Source organism: Chanodichthys erythropterus, chromosome 14 (assembly GCF_024489055.1).
Source record: "Chanodichthys erythropterus isolate Z2021 chromosome 14, ASM2448905v1, whole genome shotgun sequence".
In the NCBI taxonomy this organism is placed as follows: Eukaryota; Metazoa; Chordata; class Actinopteri; order Cypriniformes; family Xenocyprididae; genus Chanodichthys; species Chanodichthys erythropterus.
In genome coordinates this window covers 43,490,520-43,518,348 of record NC_090234.1, presented here as the reverse complement: position 1 = coordinate 43,518,348, position 27,829 = coordinate 43,490,520, and the positions used below count along the sequence as shown (strand labels likewise).

Below are 27,829 nucleotides of genomic sequence, written 5' to 3'. Positions count from 1 at the left end.
CTAGTGACCATCTTGGACCAGCAAATGACCAGGTTTCACCTTCTAGTGACCTTCTTGGACCAGCTAATGACCATTCTGGAACAGAAACAACTTGGTACAGCTAGTGACCATCTTGGACCAGCAGGTTTCACCTTCTAGTGACCTTCTTGGACCAGCTAATGACCATTCTGGAACAGAAACAACTTGGTACAGCTAGTGACCATCTTGGACCAGCAGGTTTCACCTTCTAGTGACCTTCTTGGACCAGCTAATGACCATTCTGGAACAGCTATGACCAGTATGGTCCATCTAGTGACCATCTTGGACCTGCTAATAACTAGCTTGGCCCAGCTAGTGAACATCCCGGACCACCATCCTGCACAGCTATGACCAGCTTGGATCTGTTAATAAACAGCTGGATGGAACTATCATGTTCCAAAACAACTACCAGTTTCCACTGCATTTCCCAGCAGGGAATAACATGTTTATTTAGTTACATATTTATTATTATTATTATTATTATTGTTGTTGTTGTTGTCATATTAACCCTTAGTGTAATAAATCAAGGTTTTAAGTTCACTTGTGAATAAAAAATATATATATATAATATAGAAATATGTCAGTTTAATGGAGCTGAGAGATGGAGCTGAGCTAAAAAGGGAGCTCGTCCCTTTAGACGTTATTAGGCTACATGGAGGCGCACTTCCGTCCCGCATAAATCGGTTTAGGGGAGCAGGTGCAGGGAAGGGGACTGAAGCATCACCTTAGATAAAGCAATATATTTGATTTGCTGTAGCGCTTAATTTATACATATACGCTGGGTCGGAAGATGGTAGCAAAACAAAGGATCCGTATGGCAAACGAGAAGCACAGCAAAAACATCACTCAGAGGGGGAACGTGGCGAAGACCCTGGTAAGACTGTCATTGTCGTCTGTATAAACGTAAATCAATGATGCTCTTGCCATTTATGTATGGATTTCGCTTTTATGTGCATGATTTGGGGTTATCGTGTCTCATTTCGAGGCCATCGTCAGTTTTCACGATGGTGTTTTATTTAAACATCATACGAGGCGAGTGCAAGTCTAATTCTTCACCTAATTCTGTTCAGTATCGGGGATCATCTTAAATTAGGCTTAATCGCATGCAACGTAAACGTGTTATTGTTTGACATAATCACAATCTGCTCAATAAGCTTTATGAGTCAATAAGCCTGATGCAATCTAGATTTAGTTAACGTTGACGCCTGTGTTGTTGCCATGGCCACAGTTGTAGAAACTGATGACAGATGCACATAACTAATCTGACCATTGGTGACCCTCCCTTGTAAAGGTGCGGTTAAACTGGGTCACAACATCTGCCATAGGCGCCAATGAAATCATTTTGCCATGTATGGTAAGCTGCTGTTGTATTTGCTGTGAGAATGTGGCAAGGGTTAATGCATGATGAAGAACCTATGGTGTATATATGTTAAGGAGTATTTCGGTCATGATGACAGGAATAAAACCAGTTGTGATGTCCTATGTGGATCTGATTTATATATATATATATATATATATATATATATATATATATATATATATATATATATATATATATATATATAAATCAGATCCACATAGGACTTTTTGGATGTTGATATATATTGGATGTTGGATGTATATATATATATATATATATATATATATATATATATATATATATATATATATATATATATATATATATATAATTGGGGTGATTTTGAAGGGGAGTGCATCTGCATAGAAAAAAATAAATTACAAAAATAAATAAATACAATAAAACAAAGATACAAATGAAATAGGCCTAAAACAGTGCTTTATGTGCTTTAGGTAAGTCTATCAGTATAGGTACATAAATTGAATTATCAAATGTAAAATTACTTTGCATAGTCTCCACTGTATAAATTATATATAATAATTTTTTGTTAAAGCGACAAAAGTCATTTCTTTTGTTTATTTAACATTAATGACAGATGGCAGCAGGTATATTAGGCTGTTGTCCCTTTAAGAGCAAATGCACAGATCCAATATAATGATGCGCATCGGTTTTTTTCCCTCTCGATTGTTTTCGTTCACTTAAGACATAAGCGACAGTGTTTACGAGGATACTCACCAAGACGGGCACTTTGACATAATTTTGTGAATATGTGTCCATTCAAGAACAAAAAGACAAGATATATATATATATATATATATATATATATATATATATATATATATATATATATATATATATATATATATACGTAGGGTTGGACAATGAAACTGAAAGGAGGTTTCAAACCTATAAATGCGCAGCCTGATGGCCAATCATCACTGATTTTATATTCCATCAGTAAGAGCAGTGTGAAGGTTGAGTTATCAGAGCAATATCACAGCTGTACATAAAATATTGCAATCCACACAACATAATGCGAGACATATCAGAGTTCAAAAGAAGACAAAATGTTGTTTCGCTTCTTGCTGGCTCATCTGTGACCAGGTCAGCAAGTCTTTGTGGTGTATCGAGAGCCACAGTATATCCAGGGGCATATCACGCAGAACGAACCACATCCAACAGGTGTTACTGTCGACCCAAGAGGAAGCTGTCTGAAAGAGATGCCCAGGTACTTATCGGGATTGCATCTCAAGAACCATAAAACCACAGCTGCTGCCCAAATCACTGCAGAATTAAATGCACACCTCAACTTTCCTGATTCCACCAAATCTGTTCGTCAGGAGCTCCACAGGGTCAATATTCATGGTTGGGCTGCTATAGCCAAACCTTTGGTCACTCGTGCCAATGCCAAATGTTGGTTTCAGTGGTGCCAACGGTGCAAATCTTGGGCTGTGGACAATGTGAAACATGTATGGTTCTTTGATGAGTCCACCTTCACTGTCTTTCTGTCAGAGTTAAAGTGTGGAGAAGCCTCAAAGAGGCTTAACACCGGACTGTTGCTGCCCAGAGTGAAGAACAGAGATTTGGATATCATGGCATTCCCTACTGTGCTTAATGGCCGCGTCACTGCCAAGGACTACCGAACCATTCTGGAGGACCATGTGCACCTAATGGTTCAAACATTGAACCCTGAAGCGGGTGCTGTGTATCAGAATGATAATACGCCAATACACACATCGAGACTTGTGACAGAATGGTTTGATGAACATGAAAATAAAGCTGAACATCTCCCATGGCCTGGTCACCAGTTCTAAATATTTTTGAGCCACTTTGGGGAATTTTGGAGCAGCAAGTCAAACATTTTCCTCCACCAGCATCACATAGTGACCTTGCCACTGTTCTGGAAGAAGAATGACTCAACATCCCTGTAAAGTCCCTAAGGACTTGTATCTGTCATTACCAAGACAAATTGATGCCATATTGGGAAAGGAAGCCCTACACTAGGGGTGTCCAAGCCTGGTCCTTGAGGGCTACCGCCCTGCAGATTTTAGCTCCAACCCGAATCAAAAACACCTACACCAGCTAATCATGGTGTTTAGGGCTGCTTGATAATTACAGACAGGTGTGTTGGAGCAGGGTTGGATCTGAAATCTGTAGGACAGTAGCCCTCTAGGAGCAGGGTTGGACACCCCTTCCCTACACCATGGCTGCGTCCGAAAACTGGAAAACGCTGCCTTCTGAGGACACCTTACAAGGTAGTAAGGCATCAAGGCACGTCCGAATCCAAAGTTAGCTTCACTTCCTCTCTCATGAGATACCTTCCTCAGATCGATTTTTGAAGGAAGCATAGATTTATCCTTAGCTGCCTTTGATATCCCTGTGCTTTCCATTCTGTGACAGTTGAGCTAGAAAAACAAAGATGGCATCCGAAAGTTGCGTTTGCTGCTCAGTTTGTGTGTAAATGTGTGATTTTGACCAACATATTTCAATTTTGATATCATTTCTGTCGAGATGTTATTACTATAATAATTAAATATTTGTTTGGTTCTCACCAAAGCTCACGCTATATTGCTGTAGATCATTAAACCATTACGCTGCCTCAGAAGTCTGTCCGAAATCAATTTCGTGAGGTGCCTTCATGCACAAACGCTGCCGTACAAGTCATTCTCTTATAAGACCGCGAGGCAGCAAGACAGCTACCTAGGTTTTCGGACGCAGCCTATACTAAATCAATTATTGTGGTTTAAAACAAGGTGTTTCAGTTTCATTGTCCAACCCCTTTATATAAAGATAACCGATATCTTTATATAACCCAATAACCCAATATCTTTATATAAAGATAGCTAATATCAGATAAAATGGCTATTTGGTATATCATGATGCAAACAAAATGATGCACAAAACTGATTTTGTGTATGGACAAACACAACCTAGGAAAAAATCTTCAGGTGTTTGTTTTCTTTTTGTTACTGTGACATTATGTAGACATTTGTGTCATGTGTAAACAGATTTATCTGCCAGACCACAGAGGTATTGTGCTTTGTTTATGAAATACATATTTTTATTTATGAAACACTTCGACTTTCACTGTTTCAGCGACCGCAGGAAGAGAAATATCCGGTGGGGCCATGGCTTTTGGCACTCTTTGTATTTGTTGTTTGTGGATCAGGTAATATTAAAGTCTGCATTTTTTAGATTAAATGTGCTGATTGCTATTCCTTCCTGATTCTGTCATTTTTCTTTCTCGTTTTCAGCCATTTTTCAGATCATTCAAAGTATCCGAATGGGAATGTGAGCCCCGGTGTTCTTCACATACCCTGCCCTACATCTGAATGAGATTTTTTTGGGTGATTGGATACAATCTGAAGGTGGAAATCCTCTTTGTGGGTCAGAGGGTTGTATGCTGAGCTGGATCTAGTGTACAATACTACATGACATTGTCACACATGTTTACAGTGTCCCTGGATGAAGGGAACACACGCTTTTCTACAGAACCATTGTTGTTGTTGTTGACGCATCTTATAATTTTTATCATATTTATTTGTGATTGATGATTGCCATGATCTATTTCTCTATTTAATCGTGTTTGCGTGAGCCTTTTTCAAATAAACGTCAAACACATTTGGATAATGTCTCATACATGTTTTGCTTTTTTAAAAGCAGTTCAAAACTTTCCTTTGTCATTTAAATTATTTATTTTTTTCAAATGTTACAGTAGATTATGTAAAATTAGCAGAAAGCACATTAGTGTACACACTAGAGAAAACTCCACTCGATCGGGCATCTTCATGAAGTTTATGGGTCACCTGGATTTCAAACTTCAACCTTTTTTGACTCTTTTGACTTCATTTTTGAACATCAGAGTTTTACTATCTAGCTCCATAAGAAACATAAATTGAAGAAAGAGGAATTAATTTAAATTAAATCATGCAGATTTTTCAAGGGTCATAAAGAGGGACATATTTAGATAAGATTGTTGTTAAATTTCTTTGTTATATAGCCATTATTCATGTTAGAGTTTCAGATTAAATTAGGCACAGTACTATGAAGGTCAACAAAGTAATCCAATTTCAAATTTCCGATGAAATCAGAATGAAACTTTCTAAATGCATGTTACTGTGAATGATGCATGTTTTATTTTTTAAATCTCGTAATTTGTAATCAAAATATAACTCGATCTCCCAGTGAAAACATTAGATTCATGGGTCATTGACGAATAAGGTTTTTCAAAGTGTAAAAAAACATAATGGAGATTTAATTTTGACGTTTTATTAAGTGTTAACAATGATATTATGTGTTTTTTATAATCAATTAACACTGCTTTTGTCATTTTTTACAAAATGGACAAAATTTGTCAACAAAAAAAGTAATTCGGTTCAACCAAAATTTCGGGTTTACCGAGTGACACTTTCGGTTATACCGAATGATGATATTTTCAAACGATGCTAACAGGCGGATATCTAGCTAGGACAATCAATCATTTTATATTTAGTACGTTAAAATATTACAACATTTTCCATGTTTTATAGCGGTTGTACCGAATGAGATGTTTCGGGACATGCGTATGAGCAAGTGAAAACATGAATCTTTCAGATAGTTAAACGAGAATTAGTTACTTTGCTTCATGACCATGTGGTCCTTTGCAGGTGACTGAATGATGTCACATCCTGTCACATGATATTGACTGCATGACTTCATCAAAAATTGTCCTTTTATATTTGTTACTCTGAATGACGTCAATGAAATTCATTTTTCCGGACATTCTTTCTCATAACAAAGCAATGACTTTTACAAAATTTTAATACCATTTTGCACTATGTTGATATATGATGATATAAAATCATGCCAGCATTAAAAAAAAAAAATTACATTTATTACATTTTAAGATATTTTAATCACAAATGAAATGGCTGTATTGGCCTTTGGACGGTTAAACCGAATGACCTTTTGACACTTCAAAATCTTTAAAATACCTTTATATGTAGCAAAATATAATTAAAACCTTTTGGATTCAATAAAAGAGATCTAGTTGTGCTACCTTACATAATTTGGATGTCATATCTTTGTTTTTTTTTAAATTATTATTAAGGCCTGTGGACATTGACCTTATTTTTCCTTTACAGTAACATTACACTCGGATGTACATCACAATACAGAAGAAAAGATCTGTCGATACTTCAGTTTCGTCACATCTTTAAGAAACAATGATTTTAGCTGACAGCTGTTTGGCCAACTAACATCTGAACTGAAAAAAGCAACTGCAGTATGATATAAATACTCACCATTATGTAGAATCATGTCCCTGTGATATAAACCCTGGCTAGCATGTCTAATATATTCAGTAGACCGCTCAAATTAATACACCTGGCATGTCACACAGGCTAAAGCATCAAGGATTCTTCCCAATGGTGTTCACAAACATGACTTTATTGAGAGTTGTGAAGTGCAACTGGCAAGTGCAATTACAGTATTTTACAACTTATCTCCTGGTTTGAGAACATGCACAGAACATAAGCATACAAGTTGTACACAATGCAAATCCATGTCAGCTATATGATAGTCAAGAGTAACTGTAAGTTAAAAGATTGATCCAGAATACTTCACTGTCCAAACTGAAAACAGAAATCACATGGGTGTAATACTTCAAAATCATCACAAAGTAGTGTACAGCAGGTGTTAGATGAGTAGCTTTTCCATTTGTCAGATAAATATCGTAAGACTGTTCCTGCTTAACAGCATAAAAAAAAAAAAGGATGTTTTCTCCTGGGTAAGCCAACTACCTCGCTACCCTTCAAATATGTACAACCTATATAGTGTCTCTTTAACCGCTTCACATGATATCGCTATTTTACAAAATACTTACACTAATCATACAATAATATACAGCCTTGTCCACCTCAGCTTGCGTCTCATCCGTCATTCTCGCCGTGCAGAGAACGAATGCAGATTTTAAGCATCATACCTCCTCGTTTTCTTCATTCAAAAAAGTATCATGACTACACCAATGCAACTATGGAAGTCATCATTGCGTCGTCTGCCTTCCCCATGCCAGCTGGGGCACAGATCGGCAGATCTTCAAAGTTTCGTCACATTCGTCACCATAAAAGTGCTTGCTTTATTAGAAGCTCGCGGTCTAAAAAGACCGCCGTCAGCATTTACACTACAAAGGTAAGGGAGACATGGAAAACAGCCTTGACTGAAAACCAAACGTGACTTTAGACACAGGCACAGTGATTCTTTATATAGCGTCCTCTCCGATTGTTTTCTTCAACCTGACAATCACATTCTGTGGATTTTGGCAACCTCAGCCAACTGGATTGTCACTGTTGTATATGACATTTGTCAAGTTTTGAAAGGTGTGCAAATTTCATCAGTCTAACATGTGAGCGAGGCATGTTTGTTCATAAGCTTCAGTCCGTTTCCTTTACGGTTCGAGCCACTCGTCGTCCTCAACGGCAGCTTTCGTACTGCGCTACGCCGAAGGTCCCGAGTTTTGTGCTGCGAGTTGGGCCGACGGGGTAGGCGGCTGCGCTCCTTGCGTGGAGGACGCCGGCGGCGAGCCGGTCTGAACCTGCGCCTGGAACTGTGCGAGCTGCTCCGGACTGGCCAGGTTCTTCAGCAGGTTGTTTTCTTGCTCCAGTTGAGAGTTTCTCTCAATCAGTTCTTTAATCTGTTCTTTCAACACCTCCACCTCCTCACGAACAGCATACATCAAGTGACTCTTCACAAGATCCTGAAAGTGCACAACAAAACATTATTGTCAAATCTTTATGTTCGTTCATCATTCATCAAAAGCATTGTTTATTACATGTATCATATTGTTCTCCTCTGAGGTGCTGTGTTCACGGTAAGGAATAAAGCCTTGAAAAGCTTTAACCTGCATCCTACTCGCTACCCACAGTCCCTCCCCCCTCCCTTTATGCTGCTTGGCGTCACCAAACCAACAAAATGGCCGTCCCACGCCGCGTCAGGCCAATCAGAAGCCGAGATATTTATAACCAAGTGTAAAAGCTTTGGGGTTTGCCTAGCAACAGTAACAAGGCGCACAGATCGCGTGAGCACGCAGGCAAAACCCCAGGCAAGTCAGCAAACAAACACTTCACTCATTTTCTTGTCAGCTTTTTAGTTCAAACTTGAGCGAAATAGCTTACTATGTTCAAAACAATTAAATAATTGACAACTCGACGCTGTCAGAGCAAAAATCATTTGATAATGATTACATAATTCATTCCTCTGGCGCTGATGCAACTCGACAGACTGCTTGCGGCATGTAAACAAAATATCTGTTTAAATAGGCACTATTCATGAGGAGAAAAGCAGGATGACTTACCATCGCTTGTTCAATTTTGTTGTCTATGGCCACAACACTGGCACCCGATGAGCTGTGAGGGAAAAGAGAGAGAGAATCGTTACTTCCCTGCTTAAATACACCAGCAACACACGAGAAACTATGGCAACAGCAAAACAATGTCACCCTAAACGCATAAAATGCCGAAAATCATCGTTTCAAGGCAATATAATATCACACACTACTACAATGTTTTCTGTGGAAATCTCTAGAAGTCGTCAAGCGCTGCTGTATTCATTCACTTTATATTCAAAGCTGCCTTCAGCACCATCTTTCAGGGGCTGAAAGAGCTGCTGACAGCTTAGGGTTTTTACTCGACCGAAGCAAAACACAGCAATAAAAACGATGCAAATGAGCCGAATTTCTCCAAAACAGCACCGAGTCTATGTTCATTTTCACCGTGCACAATACACAGGCTCGTGCATGACACAAGCTTTAGCCTCGTGACGGTTTATTACAAGCATAACAAGTCTGGCATTTTACCTATTGTCGAGCTTGACGGACGAAGTCTCTGTCCCCAACAACGATGAGAGAAAAGATATTGAGAAATTTCTAAGCTGACAAACACCAAGATCCATCGCCACGGAATAGCATGGAGAATTCATGCTATTGCGTCCATATGAAATCGAGCGGGGAAGCGAGCGCGTGTCCTTCCTACAGCCTTTTGAGCATTACATCCTTTGTGTGCGTTTGCAGGAATATTATGCCGTGACTCCCCAGCAGAAAAGCTCGCTTTATCAAGAGACCGTACATCCAGTGCCGCAGCACAAAGAAACTCCAAGGTCAGCTCATCTCTGCGCTGGTGAATATCTGCAGCCTGTGGTATTTGCATAATTTATTTTACACCAGCACTGCTCGGCACGCTATTGGCGGCGCGCGGGAGGCATTTGACTAATTTATGCAGCGACGTCCCCATTCGACGCTCTTCCGACTCGCTCTGGATAATTTATTCAAACGCGACTTGCCTTATTAGAAAATCCGGTTGGAGCGAGTTGATGTTATTTCCATCAAAAATCTCAAGGCACCAACAGCTCTTAATAGCCCATTTCGATTGTTCAGCATCTATATTTTACCGCAGAATGCAGGCAGAAATAATCATTGTTTCTCCTTATGTAATTTGCATGGTCCTTCTGGGAAAAAAGTATATTTATAAATACTGATTTTTGAAATATATATTTCCAGTCCGTTTAGTTTTATTAAATACACGGGCAAAACAATATTTGAAGGGCAATGCCTAAGCTGTGAGCACCGTGTTTACATGTCGCCACTTATCGGCAGCCAGCGGAACTGCAGTGGAGTGAATCCCTAAAAGCAAGGGGGTTTCCACTTTTACAAAGGCAAGTTGGAGCCCCATCAGTACCTTGAACCATCTCAGGGACTCCCGCAAAAATTATAAAAAGAAATTTTTCAGTTCAGCCAAAATAAAAATAATCTATTGTGTTCCACAGAAAAAAGGTCATACAATCAGAGTAAATGACTGAATTTTCATTTTCATGCAAACTATCAATTTAACAGATTATTGTTGCACCACATTTTAAATATTCAAACTATCTGTACATGTTTTTCATCTATCTGCTCACGGACCTCCAGGGGTATATGGCTGAAAGCTCAGGTCCTAATGCAGAAAGCATCTGCAGCATGTTTAGATGAAACTCAGTCCCCTATGATTTAGGTGCAGCTAACTAATCTCATGTGAGCTTTAATTAACATGTTTAACTACACATCAGCGTGCTTCATATTATCCGAGCGCACACATGTGCTTGGTCTGAAAGGCTCAGTGTGATGCAAATTCAGTTGCAGAAGAGACCGAAGACAGATGATCAAACACTAATTCAAACCCAAGCACACTAATTCAACAGGACAGTTATACATCTCACACTATGGTTATCTAACTATACTATATCTTAGACTTAAAAAGCTTTCAAAGCCTGAAATGAAAATTGTATTTTCTAAATGCACATTATTGATATTACTGTGAACAATTCATTCATTTTGTTTTATTTTTTACCTGTAATTCCTAATCAAAATCTCAGTCAACCTCTCAGTGAAACTACAGATCTCTCCCCAGTGACGTATGCTGGACTTCTCTAATCATTTAGTCACAATGCAAGCTCGCCTTCAGATCTGCCTTTATCCAATTAACAACTGATGGACAGAACCAAGTCCCGCCATACATTTTGGTGTTTTCCGATAATCCATTTTACTTGGGTGTACGTCACAATATAGAAGAAAATATCTGTGAGTTTAAGTTGATTTACAAGCATAATGGAGCAGACTAGGTTGAAAAATTAGAAAATCTTCAACAATAACCACAAACTTCAATCTTGTGAGATGATACACACACACTCAGATTTTGAATCAGCTGGTCTTATGACCAGATGGTCTTATTAATTATTTAAAAAAAGTTGATACAGGGTGAACAAAATAAACTACAAAACAAGAATAAACTAAACAAATGGACATGAGCAAAGAGCGAGCAAAAGCAAGCAAGAACCCAAAATGAATCGGTCGCGATTATAATCGCGATTAATCGGAATCGAAATCGTAATTTAGCCAAGTGCAATTATAACATCGCAAAGGCTGCGATATTTTTCGATTTTTAATTATATAAATATGTACACAGCATGTTAGTGAAGAGCTGCTCTGTGATCAGTAGTAAATGATGCGTCATCTGAAAGCATTGAATTTGAAAAAGCAACACGTCAAACAAACTTTCCAAACATGAGAAGCGTTTATGAACCTCTTATCCAACAAAAGAAAACATTTAATAACCTGTTTTTACTTCAAACTTACTTCATGACATCAGTGAAGTGTTTGAAATAGAATTGAGATTACCACTGCATTATAAATATACTTTAATGTAATGGAAATACCAGAAAAGGCTTGAAGACGGATAACCATGTATTTTCATAATCACCTGTTTATTATATTCGTTTAATCAAAGCGTTTCCATGTTTTTTTTATTCAGTCACAGCAATACTATGAAGTGCATAGGGGATTTCCTTTAACAACATGCATTATACTGCGGTACATTCAGTCCAGTATGAAACAGATGCGTTTAGCACCAAGTAAAGCCACTCAATCCAACTCTGGGTAAAAATAGGAAAAATAGTCTTACATGTTACAGCTTTTGGATACAGCTCTAATTGGTTTCCTTTTGAAATATGTTTCAAATTCACACTGAATGTAAAGCGTGTCTGTATGTCAAAATAGTGATTAAAATCGGAATCGCAAAATTGATCAAAGAAATCGTACTCGTAAATCATATTTATTTTTATTTTTTTTTAAACCCATATCGCACAGTCCTAATGTAAGAAATCGGGTTACACTTTATTTTAAGTGTCAGTATTACAGTGTAATTATACATTTAAGTACTGGACAATGACGATTAACTGCATGTACTTACTATAGGGTTAGGATAAGGGTTTGGTATAGGGTTAACTGTCCGTAATCATGCATAATTTCTAGTTATTACTACAGTAAATACATGTAACAATGACACTAAAATAAAGTGTTACCAAAAGAGAAAAAGAGAACACGCTGTCTGTGAATGTCCTGTTTCACACACGATGAACAGAAAGGTGCGCACAAGCACACAAATGATGCCAAAAATGTCTGTTTTGTCGAGTATCTTCAAAAGAGCAGCCTTGAATTAGTTAAATAAAGTCTTAAACGAAAGTAAAGAGTTGTGAGAGAGTGGGACGCGTGTGAGATCCACGTCATGCGCGGCAGCAACCAAAGTCACTGAAGAATCAAAGAACAAAGGTAAAAAAAAAATGACTCACTGCTCTTGACTAAACAGTTCTGTAGCTTTAATAATGATTAATCTATATTTAAATTAGGCTATAAATTATGCAGTGCAGACTGTTTGGTAAGTTTATTCAATTTATGTATTTTTCCTATCTGTTAGACAGGGCACAGTTAGGCTAAAAATGACATTTTTAATCAGTTTATGTGAGGATTGTTTTAAGTTCACTTTTTAAATTAAAAGTTGTTATATTTTTGAAGCCTAATGTAAAAAACAAAGCAAAAAAAACAAAACAAAAAGAAACCTTTCAATTACACTAATGTTAAATGGCTATAATTCATGTTTAAAATTCAGTAGCAGTATTAGTATCAGTGATACTGGCCTTCATTCATAAAAAAGATCCCATTAAAGTATTTAAAATATACTGTCTTTATATTGTTTCTTCATGTTGTTTTAATTTGGAGATCAACTGAAATTACTACATTATAGAATATATTAAAAACATAAAAACGCAAGTGTTTTTAATTGTGAATATCAGATTTTTTTTTAATCGATTGACAGCACTAATATATATATATATATATATATATATATATATATATATATATATATATATATATATATATATATATATATATATATATATATATATATATATAAAAAATGTTATACTGTCATAATACAAAAATATGACAACAAAGATGTGTAATAATGTGCCTTAATTACATCAGCTTTGCAATTTCAACAACCTGTCATAAGTCATTGTGGTTAGGTTGGTTTCCACATAAATATCTGTTGTAAAGGTGTGTACTATCCACATAGATGGCAAACTATATTAAAGGTTGTGTAACACCCAACCAGTAAGCACAGAGGAATGCTTTGTTAAGCTTACTGGATCATTTCCTGACAATTGACAACAAATATCCTCAGTTCTCCTGAAACACTGCATAAGTCCTCTCCATGAATGACAAACCTTTGAAACATCAGTGGGGTTTAACACTGCTGAAACGTTTAAACCAAGTGTGTATCCAGTAAAAATAGATCACTTATCCTAATTAAGTGCAGCAGCGGCACACCAAATGAAGCCCCAAACTAAGCAGCTCAGGACGCTGTTAGTTGTTCCAGGCTCTTTGACTGGAAGTGGATTTAAGCAATTATGGAGTCCAAATATACCTCTGCTGTCCATGACCTGACCTCATACAACCACCATTCAGAGCGCTCATCTAAACGCAACCTACTTATTCATTGACATCTTTGTGTGCCAATCGCAGTTCAACATCTCACTACTGAAACAGTCACAATTAAAAAAAACAGGCCATGGCACACACTCAAATTCCAGCTAAGTACCTGAAGCTATATGACACAATTTGTATGAACACCTGATTGGACAAGTAGAAGGTTCTCAGGACAGTGTGTACTCACATAATGAACACGAAGAACATGTCATTGATAAAGAAGCTTCTGTCCAGAAACTTGGTGCAAAGGTCAACAGAACAAATCATCCAACTATTTCCACTTAAAGTTCAATTGTAGCTCAAGCAGAAGATCATAATGCACTAAAAATGCCAAAGTCAATGGTTCAATACCCAGGGAATGCATGCTTTGGATAAAAGCATCTGCCCTGAGTGTAAACATACTTTAAAACAGATCAAATGACACCTGACAGAAAATAAGTAAATAATGGAGACATTTGACATTGCTGCATTGACATGCTTTTAGATTGCAGTACATTATTTTGAACAAACATTCCTTCTGTAAATCAAAATCTACTTAGATTCTCTTTGTTTTTTCTTTACAGATAATCAACAGACTAGACTGAACATGATTTCCTCATTAAAATGACCAGATTAATCTGACACGTATATGATGCTCAAAGGAACAAAGACCTCCTGCGACCCTCCAACAATTAGAGGCCATACCTTTCATTCATAATGTCAAATGCATTTGCATTTTTCTGTTTAAAATATCTTCCAATAAAGAATATGAATAGAAAATGCTGTGTAAACTACCGTATAGATTAGATGTAAGACCAGGCAGTGTAAAACACACTTTACCTTTTCAAATGCTGCTCTAACTCCCAGAACAAAAGCTTCATGGCCATTTCGTCTCGGCCGTGAACTGGGAGGACTGTTTCTCTCATTGATGTGTCAATCAGCAGTCCTCCAAAAACAGAACTTGCTCCTCTATTCCTCACACGACTCAAACACACACACGTGCACATGCACAAAGAGGCATGGCCACTGTTTCAATCCCTTTATCTTCTCCAGCAGTAGTAAAATGCTGAACCACCACAAGGCCTGGTTATATTAGCTCTCTGGTCCTGTCTCCGTTTGTCTCCACTATACTGCCTTTGTGCATCTTACAGGGTGAACGATTGAGTGAAAACAGGAGTAGGGCAAGCTGTGACGTCACAGCACTGACAGGGTCACGTGGCGGTTACATAAACCAGCAACAGAGATTAAAATATTCCCAATGATCGCTTCTCACACGCACCCATGCACTCAGGGAGGCTGCCGTCTTCACAACCCTCAACGGCTATCCAAACCCATCCTGTCCCAATGTTTTTTTCCCCTCTTTATTTTTCCCGGCACAGAAGCGTGCATTTCTCCCCTGTGGAGAGAAGAGGCGGGCCCCTGCACTTGAGCCAGGACTTATCTTGTCACTTCTCATCAGTATCGTAGCCCGACGCAGGCTTACAGCGTGTGCGGCTGGTGAAACACGCACACACGTCTCTCTAGATTAGGCTGCTTGCAGTAAAAACAACAATATGGATCCCAACAATGGGAGGGATTTTACCTGTTCAAATAACACTCAGTGACAACTTTGAATGGCATTGTGAGGCTCCTGTACTTAGTGTCTTTCTGTGGGCTTCAGACAGCTGATCAGAAGGAACACAGCCACAGAACTTCAAATTTGACTGAAGCTCAGAGGCTTTCATTCAAGGATTCATAATACTTCAGAATCTTAACTCAGAAGGAAGTGATCTTCGGTCAAGTATGATACTAACCTAATCCATATGAATTGAGTGTTTTTTTAAAATTGACTCGAACGCTTTATTACGATGAACAATTAATAAACACTGATAAGCGAACATAAACAGAAGCTCAACTTAACCTGCTTGACACGCGAGAACAAACCTCTTTCAGAAGCTCCAACATGCTGCATAATACGAATGAACCTCATTGGACCTTGTGGAAACTCAAACCTGCTGCAACACGAGAATGAACCTCATTGGTTCCTGCAGAAGCTCAAACATGATGCTTAACACGAGAATGAACCTCATTGGTTGTTGAAGCTCAAACGTGCTGCGTAACAGGAGAATGAACCCCATTGCTTCTTGCAGAAGCTCAAACGTGCTGCGTAACATGAGAATGAACCTCATTGGTTCTTGCAGAAGCTCAAACGTGCTGCGTAACATGAGAATGAACCTCATTGGTTCTTGCAGAAGCTCAAACGTGCTGCGTAACATGAGAATGAATCTCATTGGTTCTTGTGAAGCTCAAACGTGCTGTGTAACACGGGAATGAACCTCATTGGTTCTCACGTCAAGCAAACATGCTTGAGCTTCTGTTTACCACAACTGATGTATGAGTTGATGAATGTTTATATGTGAATAAAAGCCTTAATTAAATCTGTTCATCATATAAAGCGATCAAGTCTCTTTAGAAAATTTGGACTAAACCTCAATTCATATGGATTAGTTTTACAATCTCATTATGAACATTTGGAAGCATTAAAGTTTCAGTTGCATAACGGTCTATGGTGGGACAAAGTGAGTGTGGAATGACATGAGGGTGAGTAATTAATGACAATTTTCTTTTTTGGGTGAACTAACCCTTTAAATTTCAAATCATGGTATTTAATAACTGATATTTATTATATACATTTTATATATACAGCACTTATTTGCTGGAGAACAAAAGGAATTAAGGGAATATAGAAATGCTACGAAATGGCCACTGTTTCTGGTGAAGTAGTGTACTATGAGAGGACTCTATATGACCTCAAAATAGGTGTGTTTAAATACAGTTCACTTTAAGTCCACAGCACAGCTTGAATTACGATAATGCATTATGCACATGATGCAGTACGAGTTTCACCTTTTCATATTTTTACATAATTCCAACATTTTTAGCCATTACCAGTTACCTCTAGTCTATCTCTAGTCTAGTGGACATGACAGTGCTTCTCCAAAAAATGGAAATTAAAAAGTTTAAATGTTTAACATTTCTTATGATAATTTCTTCTTATTATTTATTACTATGAACGGCAACAACAATCATTTAAAATGAAATTGTCAAAATCCTAACCGTAACATTTGTTAAAGCCTTAAAGGAAATCATACATCTTGTGCTTTCAAGTTCAATCTAAATAAATGTCTGTATGTGTGAAAGGTGTATGTGTATTAAGCTTGAACTGCAAGTGACACGAGAGCCCATTAATCACTAGCAAGTTTTGTAATCATGACAGCCCTAGTCTGAGAACTGGGCAGCCTCAATATTTACATGTAAAATAGACTAACGTGATTTGAATAAGAGCCTGGAGAGTTTCGTCGAGAGATGAGCTGAAATGGACACCGTTTAAACAGCTGTGCTGGAGCTACTGCTGCAGATGAGGACTGCTGCTCACAGAAGCCCTGCAGTCAGCAGCTCCATGATACCCCCGAGCCTTCAGTGCCACAAAATTTATAGAAAGGTTACATGTTTCAAACAGTGTATTTAGACATGCAAGGCTGTCCCTAGGCAACCGGCCACCCTCAGTGTCTGTAACTTATCTGAGTCTCAGAGTGCAGATGCCATTCTCCACAGTCTTCAACCTGAGCCTAGTTTATGATTTTGCCTGATTCACAATGGTACAGCACAACGCCATCTGAAAGGGTCCACCAACTTTCCACATATTAGAACTCTTACCCTGCATACTACTATACAAATTGGAAATTAATAGCAGGGTGTCTACAGATATAATTTAGATATAAGTTATAATATAAGAGATAAGTTCAATTTAAGACTTAAGATTTTTAATACCACCTTGTATGAAATGTGAGACCAAACCTGCAATGGAAATACACATTCCTGGACGAATCAGCATTTTTTGAACAAATATCTTGAATTCAATGCCAAATAAATTTTTTAACAGACACTTGTAACAATGTAAGTGATACAATCATTATTTGAAGCGCCATGTTACTTTCAAAAGATGGTTCACACTATTTTGATCACCAACGTAGATCTATAGACCCTTTTACTGTTTGTACACAATGATGACGTAGCAACGTATGCGAGTGCATTTTGGCAACGGAAGGTGTTGTTGTTCCCCATAGGTTCTGACGTGTTAGCAACTCCAAAAGTTGCTTCTCGAGCGGATTAAGCAACACAAACAGATAAAGTTATTTTAAAAAGTTGACTTTATCAAATGGTATCCGGCTATCAGATCCGTGTAGTTGAGTGGATCGAAGACGTTAGCAGATGGCCAAATACAGTGGCCAGATATATATACATAAACCAGGGCTCTTAAGTTTTAAAGACCGGCAAGAATGACAAATATCCAACAACATGACATGATTTTTAAAGTGACCAATAACATCGACGATGTAACACACTATAATTTCTTTAGTGCTAATAAAATTATTAAGCCTATTTGGAGAGAGAGATGTTTAATGTGACAAAATGTCAGTCATCGTGTGATAACGAAAATATAACTAGGTCTAGACTACTGAGCAGGTGTTTTCAGTGAACAGGCTGTAAAACTGTTGACTAAGTTCAGACACTCATGAAAAACTGATGCTGAGTATCTGGGAAACATTCTCTAACAGCAGTCAAGTTGTCATTGTTTGTGTCAAACAAGCTGTGAATTTGTTGTAACATTAAAATAGGAGATCATGACTTATTCTGTGCTCAAAGTGATGCTCAGAGCTCCAGTGTTTTCATATGTGGGTGAACGAGGATGATGGCGAACAATTCCAGGATTTTTTTTTCATTGGCTGTTGCGTTAAATCTTACCCAGATACAATAGTGCTATTTTCTGATTGGCTACTGTGTACCCTCTTTCTTTTTTTGATTGGCTGATAAGTGGCAGGCTACTCCAGGGGAGACGCGCTTGATTCCTGCCCGGCGCAGCGACATATTAAATATATGAAAAATAGTTTTTCTGCGTGAGAAATACAATGTGTGGCGGGAGTGCGTGACAAAAGACCGAAATGAGTGACTGTCACGCTCAGTGCGTTACACTTGAGAGCCCTGAAAAACTTTCAGAGTTGCTAACACGTTAAAACCAATAGGCAACAACACCAAATAGTTGCGCGCGCATTTTGGCAACGGAAGTGATCATGTGGGCTGTAAAAGGGTCTATAGAGGGTATGCATCAACGTCACAGTCCAGCTGAGGGAGCGCGCTTTCGGCGGGAAAGAGTGGCAAAAGAACCTGCTGCGTGACTGGATTTAACAGAGGAAACTGCGAAAACGCGAGTAAAACAAAGGATTACACTAAGGGTTGGAATTGAATGTGTTCCTTACAACTTGTCAAATAAACCTAATCCATGGATACTGACATGCAGCCAGGAGTTGTGTTTCGTGACATTTATATGTGCCCGATTTCGACGCCGAAGAAATGCATAAAGCAAATCTGCCTGTGAATATAACTACAATATAAGTAGGTTTAAATCCGAGTAATCACTTATATCAATGTTATATCTTCATATTGTCCAACCCTAAAACATATATAGTTTTATAGTATAGTTTTTGTCAGTGTTGTTTATTAAAAAACACCCAATTATGCAGAGTATAAGATGGAAAATATTTAATTGATGAGTTGTCAACATAATGTATAACAATACAATGTACAACGCTGAAAACCAATGCTGCCGCTCAGTCTTTTGTCACTTAGCAGGCGTAACCGCAGTCGTAACGGTCGATGGTGACGTCACGTGCATACCCTCTATACACTTCTCTCAGTTGTTCTATGATAATATGAATATTTGTAACTGAAATAATGATACTGTGTCTGTGAAGCCGTTTCATACCTATACTGTACATGACAACTGCTCTCACTGGATCAGCAGCAGCGCCAACACAGAATGTTCCGGTGTGATTGTCAGAAGTTTAATAGACAGGCGAATCATTGTAATTTAGGAATGAGATCATGTGGACTCATTCTCGAGCCATTTTTCATTAAACTTCCATTTACCCATTTTTAACTAGCTAGCTGTAGTTCAACCTGTATTCTGCTCTCTCAATTTTCTCTGATGACGCACTAACTACCACGAAAAAAAAAAAAAAAAAAAAAATCTTCAGTCGGTCCAATGATTGGCACTTCAGTCACTGGGTCCTTCAGATTGGAGAAATTTTTGCGGTAATGTGACCAAAAATATTTAAAACCCATAGAATCTGAATTGAAAGTCAATTTAAGGCCTTTTATTAGGAATACTTTAAGACATCAAGACTTTTTAAGGACCCACTGCCACCCTGAATAAGAATTATTAACTGACAAAAAACTAAAGCATTATACAAGAACGCTACACATTACATGAACAGCGAACTGGTCTCATGAACATGGTGTAGCTGGAAGATTGGTGAGATCACATTGTGGGATTTCGTCATGAACAAACGAAGGCCACGCTGCCACTCTGCGTGAGAGAAAGTACCATTTTGCCAATTGGGCTGACAGCAGCAGGTTGCACAACAGAGCTTCATCCTGTATTCTCCAGCTCAAACTCTGACAGTGCAGCACACACAGAATAGACTGGACAACCTCAGCAAGTTTCACTCCATGAGCAAGAAAAGAAGCATGTGAGAACAGCTTCAGTGTGCACGGTGCACAGTTACTGCTCAGAATGACTTAATATGGTGACGTTTTTCTAAGAGGAGACAGATGTGCACTTCGTACATTTAAAAATTCCACAATTCACTCTTAATGAAATGACATTTTTAGCACAGATTATGGGCATGTAAAAAGTGCCTTTTAAAATGGAAAATCGTTTGCTTCTGTTGGTTGTATCTTGCACGGAGTCCCACAGGTTCGTGAGCAGAGTGGTTTTATTTTCCGTAGAGCAGCATGTTCCTCCAGCGTTTAGGGAAGTGTGAATGGCCACAGACTTCCTTACACATTTGTGGTTATGTAACTGTTCTAGTAATGTGCACAGAAGAAACAGGTATAAGTAATGTGGAGTGAAACCTGGAATTAGCAGGATTAGCCCAAAAGCAAAACAGCCACGGAAAAAACCTGGGAAGAGTCATTGAAGTAGTTTCCACTACAGAAAGCATGAAGGCCTGCGGCTAGAATAGTAGAAGCCTTCTTGCCTTGCCGCTGTTATATGCACCAAATTTGCACCGGTCCGCCCTCTCCTTTTGTCTGCAAGCATTGTAGCCTTTATATAAAGTGACAGACGAGGCACTGTAGAGATGTAAGACTCTGGGAATGTACACACCCGTTTTATTTTGCATAGAGCGAAACTTATAGCCCCATTGCACGCAATATATTGTAGCATTCACAGCTTTATAAGTGCACTTTTCTCAAGTGAACACTTCAAAAGCTGTACAGTGAAGACAAACAGCCATTGATGGTACGGTTAAGCTCCAGTTCGTTGGGGCTGATCGAGTGAGACAATAGCTGGGATGTAGGCGAATTGAGGGGGATCTGAGAGGGGGGTTGTTTACATTGTACACGATGTTCTTGATGCAGACGGCCAGTCAAGCACGAGTATTACTTCCACTCGAGCTCCTAATGCGATTTGTGGACATTTTCGGTATGTTTGCAGACACTGTCAAGATGTAGCAATGTCGGACTGGCACCGCAAATGAAAAGTGTGGTCTGATCTCCACATGGCACTTCTACATTGTCAAAAGGATGTTATTAAAATAGCAGAATCCTGTAAAACTAGTAAACAATTCTCACAAAAAAAAAACAAAAAAACATCAATGACCATTAATTGCCAACAAGAATATAAAAAATATAAATATAAAATACACTAACATAAAATAGAATAAGTCCTTAGAGACAATAAAGCACATTAAACTTAAAAACGAAATACAACAAACTAATTTAAAATATTTTATGAAAAAGTAACTTTTTTTCTTTCCAACAAAACTGATCAAAAGCACCCAGCAGCCCTCCATCTTTTATTGGAGTGTTAAGGCTTCTGTGAATGTTTTTCTTTGCTTTAAGCCACTTTTACAAATGAGACGTCTCACGGCATGCGGAGGAAGCATTGAGGCTGATGCTTGATCTAATTTAAACTGCAGTATGAGCACTGGGATAATAACAGAAGGACCTCGCATCATCTCCATCCTTCCTACTGTGATGTAGAAGCCTAAAAAGGAAGAGGCATCTCCTAGTGACTGCACTTGGGGAACGCAACTTTCCTACTGCAGCTCTATAGGACAGGTAGTCTGTGAAAAGCATGGGACAAAAAGCACACGGTTCTCAGGTGAAGCAGGGTTCATGTTCGCAGGCTGAGCAGTAATTACCCTGATGTAGCAAAAGAGATAACAGGCCTGCCCTCAGCTCATGAATATTTTGATTAAAAACATGTGCAACTACAGTTTCATGTGCAACTACACTGTAAAAAAAAAATATATATATGATCAGTAAGTCAAGTCAATTTTACATTACTTCAACTCATAAAAATAATTTAAGAAATGTCAACTTTTGATTTATAAACGTTACATGAAGCTAAACTTTCTAAGGGGCCGTTCACACAGAACGCGTCTTTGCGCCTAAAAATGCGAGACGCAGCGCTCAGGAGTGGTTTTAAAAAAAGCGCAACATAGAACACGAGAGTCTCGAGACGCGCCTTTGAGACGTGATGCAATAACGACAATAACGGAAATAATAGAAATGGGCAAACTGCAGAATTCACAGATACAAGTTCTGATATGGAAAAAAAGAAAATAAGATAATAATGAGCACCTCCTCCGCCATGTTGCCATTATATAAAACTTGTCATGCCAACTCGTAACGCTTGCCCCGCCTCCAAGTTCTTCTGATTGGTCCACTGTTTTGGAACTGACATTGATGAGCGGCGCTGCGTGTAAAAGTTGAAATTTTTTTTTAACTTGACATGGCATCTTAAACGCGGCGCTCATGTGTGAGGCGCTGCAAAAGACGCGAGACGCAAGCGTAACGGTCATGCACGTCCGTCAAGCGCGTGTTTACATAGAAAAACCATGGGAAAGTAGCGCATTGGAATAGAAAAAACGCATTCTGTGTGAACGGCCCCTAAGGCAGCAACTGAACTTAAGTTGAAAGTTTTTATTATTATTTTTTATTATTATTAGTGTACATGCCAAACAGCCAACACCAAGCAATTTGTTTTTAATAATTCTTTCAAATAGTGTTGCCATTTTATTTATTGGCCTAGTTGAATTTGTGTCTTCACATGATCCATCAAGGAGGTCTTTAAACACTGCGCTTAACCCGGGGTTATTGTCGTTCTAAACACCGCTTTTAACCCTGGGTAAAGGAACGTTTTACACTTGTAATTTAGAAACGGGGTTAGCACTATTATTTACCCAGGGTTATGAAACCCTGCTCTGGGTTAGCACTGCTTTCGCGGTCTGAAATGTCCATTCAGTATAAACGCAATATGTTTGCAATATGAGGATGCACAATGCTAGAGCTTACGTAAACGGGTCACATACTGCGTTTATCCAATCAATGACACCGCAAATATGCAAATAAGAACCCAGGGTTTAGGAATGTACAATGTGAAACATCAGTTTATGAATACCCAGGATTAATTGTTAACCCCAAGTAAATTATGAGCAGTGTGAAACGTGAAGCACGATAACCCAGGATTCCATTTACCCGGGGTTTGTAATGACCCAGAGTTAAATATTTCAAGTGTGAAAAATGTGTTTAAAAATATTTAACAGTATTAATATACAGCCAATATTATAGGCCACTCTGCTGTAGATATTGGTAGTTGCATAAGCAATTAAAAATCCCATTATTTTGACCACTAATCCCAAATATTTCCATGTTAGACACCTAGGGAAATGCTTTATGTAAATGCACACACAACACTGGGGTCACACAGTGTATTTTCCCCAAAATTTACAACGTCTCTGTTGGCTCTCTTTCTTACTAAACTGCACTGCCTGTTTTTCCAGATTCACTGAGCTGACTCCCCCGCCTGCTCCCTCTCTCCATCTGTCATGTCAGCCTGTGACGAGTGTTCCTCTCTCACTGCTCTGCCCTAATTCTGAGAAGAATATATACGCTCAGCGCCAACCGGCAGAATCCAGTTTGCTTATGGAAAAGAGCCCACGATGAGAGCCGCGGAGTCGTCCGGGCAATGAGGTGGGAAGCGTTCCAAGCCCTCCCTCCACAGCGCTTAAAAACACCAGAAGCATCTCTGCAGTCGTGTGCTGGCCTGTGTGAGCAATCACACCTGCATCAGCGCTGAAGCCGCTCTATATGCTTGGCAAAAACAGATGCGTGACTCACTGAATGCCGACACTGAGTAAGGGAGCATACTGACTACAGCCATAGAGACAAATGAAGCAAATGCCTTGAGGGATGAAAGCACATGACACATCACAATGACATTGACATTTCTAAATGAGGGGTGGCAGTCGTAATAATACATTAAGTAAAAGTTGGAGACAGTGGAAGAGACTTTAATACTAGGGAGTAATAGCAAAGTCCCATTTTACATGAAAGTAAAGGTATGCATACATATTCTATTGTTCTATTTCTCACTTTTGTCTCTGACTTCTGTTTTCCACTCTACATATACACTTTTCAAAATAATATATTAACTTTAAAATGTAACATTAACCTGACGGTATTTTAAACCTAGCCTTTGTAAAAATATAAAGCAAAGTTGCGGGAAAAATATAATAAAAGCAGCATTGTTTAATCGACTAGTCAAAGATTCTCGCACATCCCTACTATGAAGATCAACATTTCTTCCTTCAAGTCAATTCTAAACTATTCTCACAGTATTTTCATCCTTCTTCTGACTACTGACTAGGGGTGGGACAATCGTTGTCCTTCGTGCGATATGAGAATCGACACGATGGCGCCAAATATCGATATTTTAATGAATAAATCAAGGCACTCTAAATAGATTTACTTTATTATTTTATGGCTCCTAGAGGTGGCGCTCAACACATAAATGAGTATGAAGTGAACATACTGTAAGTTAGCTACCCTTAGAAAAACGGGTTTTTAATGGGAGGCGGACAGCAGTGTGAGTAAAATAATAGATGTCCCAGCCACGTTCAAGTCCAAAGTCTGGAAAACCTGCACTTAACCTTTTCACAGGCATTTTGTTTTCATAGTTAGACTGATATTGTGATGTATTATTTAGGATTGTCTAGCAATATACTGATTATCACAGAATTGCTGTATCGTGATTAGGGATGTCAATTTACACAAATTCCCATGATCGATCGTTGTTTAAATTAACGATCAATTAATCGTTAGATTTAATACTGCAATATGCGTCTACTGCAGTGGCATATAGTGACAGGGTGTGCAAACGCTGCTCAAAATGACATGTTCCTCACCAAATTGAGAAGAGTATTTAATCTAAATAAAGGGCTAGTAGGATTGTAAAATGAGTCGACTATCAAATGTAACGACTAATACAACGCGTCGCCAACACCACCTCAGATGCGTGCTTGTCAGTTGTGGACTTCCTGTAACAACTTCCTTCTCTTCCTGCAATAATGAACTGAAAATGGCAACTAGACTTGCGATGAATCGCGATAATGAATATGCACGATATTGTAATCGTGGGCACTTCAGAATACCATAAATAATTTATTACCAATTATTAATTTTTTATAAGGCAATTAAGAATACTTTACCCATCAATCGTATAAAATGCACAACACCGCTGTATTCTGCGTCAAAAGGACACGCGCTCAGATGTAAACAATTCCAACGTGCACAAGAAGCACATGGCGGAACCAGTGAAGGAGACGAGCTGAATGAAAGTGCGCGTTCACTCTCTGACAGCAGAGGGCGCTGATGGAACAGCAGCATGCAGCGGTTACCACGGAAACCGTGCAAACAAAGTAACTGAGCTAGTGAAGTTTTTAAAATGCTTCAAACAGCCATTAATTTTTTTGTAATCTCAGTGTTGTTTATTACAGCACTAAATACTGAATACTTAAAAAAGACTTAAAAGGATATTTATTTTCAAACCTAAACATTTTTATATTTTAATCTGAACTACAACATGCCCTAATGATTAGAAATGTTCTCATTATTTGTTATTGTTCAGTAAAACTTTGAAAACATACAGCTTCATTAGTTAACATGTTAATTCATTATCACTAAACTGACAATAAAAATACTTATAAAGTATTAATTATTATTAATTAATGTTAATTTCTTAGTTATTGTTTAATAACATTACTAAAATCAAAATAACTTATTTAATGGACCTGAGATAAAAATAACAATGATCAGTTGTGTTTCTAAACTAACATTAACAAAAAATAACACTTTCTGTAACAAATGTAGCTATTGCTCAATCTTAATGCATTAAATAGAGTAAAATGTTATCTGTTGTTCTTTATAGCCTAATTCTTTTGCATTTTAATCTGTTTGAAAATTTCAGTCAGTTGTTTTTGTTTTATTACAAAAAGAGTTCTTAAACCTGTTAAACTGACAAAAATAGTTTTGCAACTTATTTTAATATCGTGATAATACCGTATACCGTGATAAAAACTTCATCAATTAATCGCAACATGAAAATTTGATACGTCACATGCCTAATGGCAACTAAACCCAATGAATTCACAACGATTTATTAAAATAGTGTTCTCATTATAAATGTTATGTAATGTAACGGTACCAATCAGTTATTATTAGTCGTGTATTGCTGTTTGAGCTGCGTGCGCTGAATGAACACCGTTAAACTGGAGCACGCTGCTTGCGAGTTATTTAACTCAAAGTAATGCATCCTATATCAGATATATACACAAAAGAAACATTACAAATTACATCTGCACAAAATGACGTGAATGTACAAGTGAACTTGTACTAAGTTACGTGCTATTCAGAATGTGTGACTCATGTAGTGGATGCGCCTTCCTGGAGTGATGAAACAGCAACTAAACCCAAATAATTCACAATGTTTGTTTTCTTTATAAATGTTATGTAATATGACAGTCCCAATCATAGTCATAGGCACGCTTTACTACAGCATTAATTCTTAGCCAAATGTATCCTATATGAGATAAATCAAATATAGATAGGCCTATACAAAAACAATTTTACAACTTACATTTGCACAAAACAAAAGGCTTATAGTCATGATGGTGTAACTCTAGCTGTTAATGGTCACAAACATAACTCCGGCATGCTCGCTTCAAGTTTCCTTATGTCTGCTTTACATGTTTCACAGTTGAGCAGCAAGCACATGCATGAACCTGCTTAATCGACGATCGCTAAGTTTTATTGATTAAATATATTATCGACAATTAAATCCCTAATTGTGATATCAGTATCGTGAGCCATGTATCGTATCATACCCTGTGATTCCCACCACTTCTACTGACTGTCGTCTTTTGTTATTGCCATTTGTTATGTTTTGCTTGTTTTGTATTTATTTAAATGCTTATATTGTGCTCATTATGTCTCAATACTACTGCTCTTCTGTACAACAACCAAGTTTGGGAAAAGCACTTGATAAATTAACTTTATATTTGCGTTTTTAAGACACCATGCAATATTTGCAGCATTTCTTGTGTAGTTTTTTAGTAAAAATACACCAGAATCAATATTCTTCTAACATTTTTATTACTTTTTCAAGAACCACTGGGCTCTGTAATTTTTAAAAGGATAACTCTGATAACTGAAAATATAATTTCAACATTACATTTCATATGTAACACCAAATAAAACCATTTTTTATTATAAAATGTTATATTGCAGTGTTTCCCACATGATTTTGTGAAAGACTGATGCATTGCCGAAGCAACGGCGCAAACGGTTTATCGATCGATTCAAGTTCAGCACACATAGCCTACTTCGAAATGGGCTTTCCTTTGGCTGAATGTACATTGTGATGACGTCACATGACTTGTTCAGGCCCAAAATCTGTGGAAAATCTGCGGAAATTTAGAAAAATTGCAAGCCCCTCCGAATTTTGCGGCATTTGTTTGATTTTGCGGTAAATTCTGTGATCACAGAATCACGAAATCCTGGAGGGACTGATAAATAAAAATCTGGTACTTCTAAGTGTTAAATAATCATTTTACACATTACAATGTAACTGATTAAAGTTACAGTTATAAAGAGAAAATAAAGACGCAAACCAAAGGTATTGCATAGCTGTTACACAATGTCACAGTGCTCAGCCCTAGTGCTCATGCAGGTGATGCAAGTTTAAGTCCACCTTG

General features: G+C 37.9%; 2 protein-coding genes across 4 annotated transcripts in view; one reads left to right on the top strand and one right to left on the bottom strand.

The window, feature by feature from the left end:
• The first annotated feature begins 808 nt into the window (after positions 1-808).
• Positions 809-4,673, top strand: serp2 (stress-associated endoplasmic reticulum protein family member 2). Its single transcript, XM_067410439.1, has 3 exons — positions 809-892; positions 4,475-4,547; positions 4,633-4,673. Exons 1-3 carry the CDS (start codon positions 809-811, stop codon positions 4,671-4,673), a joined length of 198 nt encoding a protein of 65 aa, XP_067266540.1.
• Positions 4,674-6,467: 1,794 nt separating this feature from the next.
• Positions 6,468-27,829, bottom strand: part of tsc22d1 (TSC22 domain family, member 1) — a 57,716-nt gene continuing 36,354 nt past the window's right edge. Inside the window, exons 1-3 of one of the 3 annotated variants that reach the window (XM_067408596.1) lie at positions 14,529-14,683; positions 8,709-8,760; positions 6,736-8,111 (exon numbers count right to left, since the gene is read on the bottom strand). In XM_067408596.1, the coding sequence (XP_067264697.1) occupies positions 7,851-8,111; positions 8,709-8,760; positions 14,529-14,614 (399 nt within the window). In that variant the 5' untranslated portion in view covers positions 14,615-14,683 and the 3' untranslated portion in view covers positions 6,736-7,850. Of the gene's footprint in view, positions 8,112-8,708; positions 8,761-9,209; positions 9,539-14,528; positions 14,684-27,829 lie in introns of those variants that run through there. The other 2 variants (XM_067408597.1, XM_067408593.1) reach the window with 2 other exon arrangements.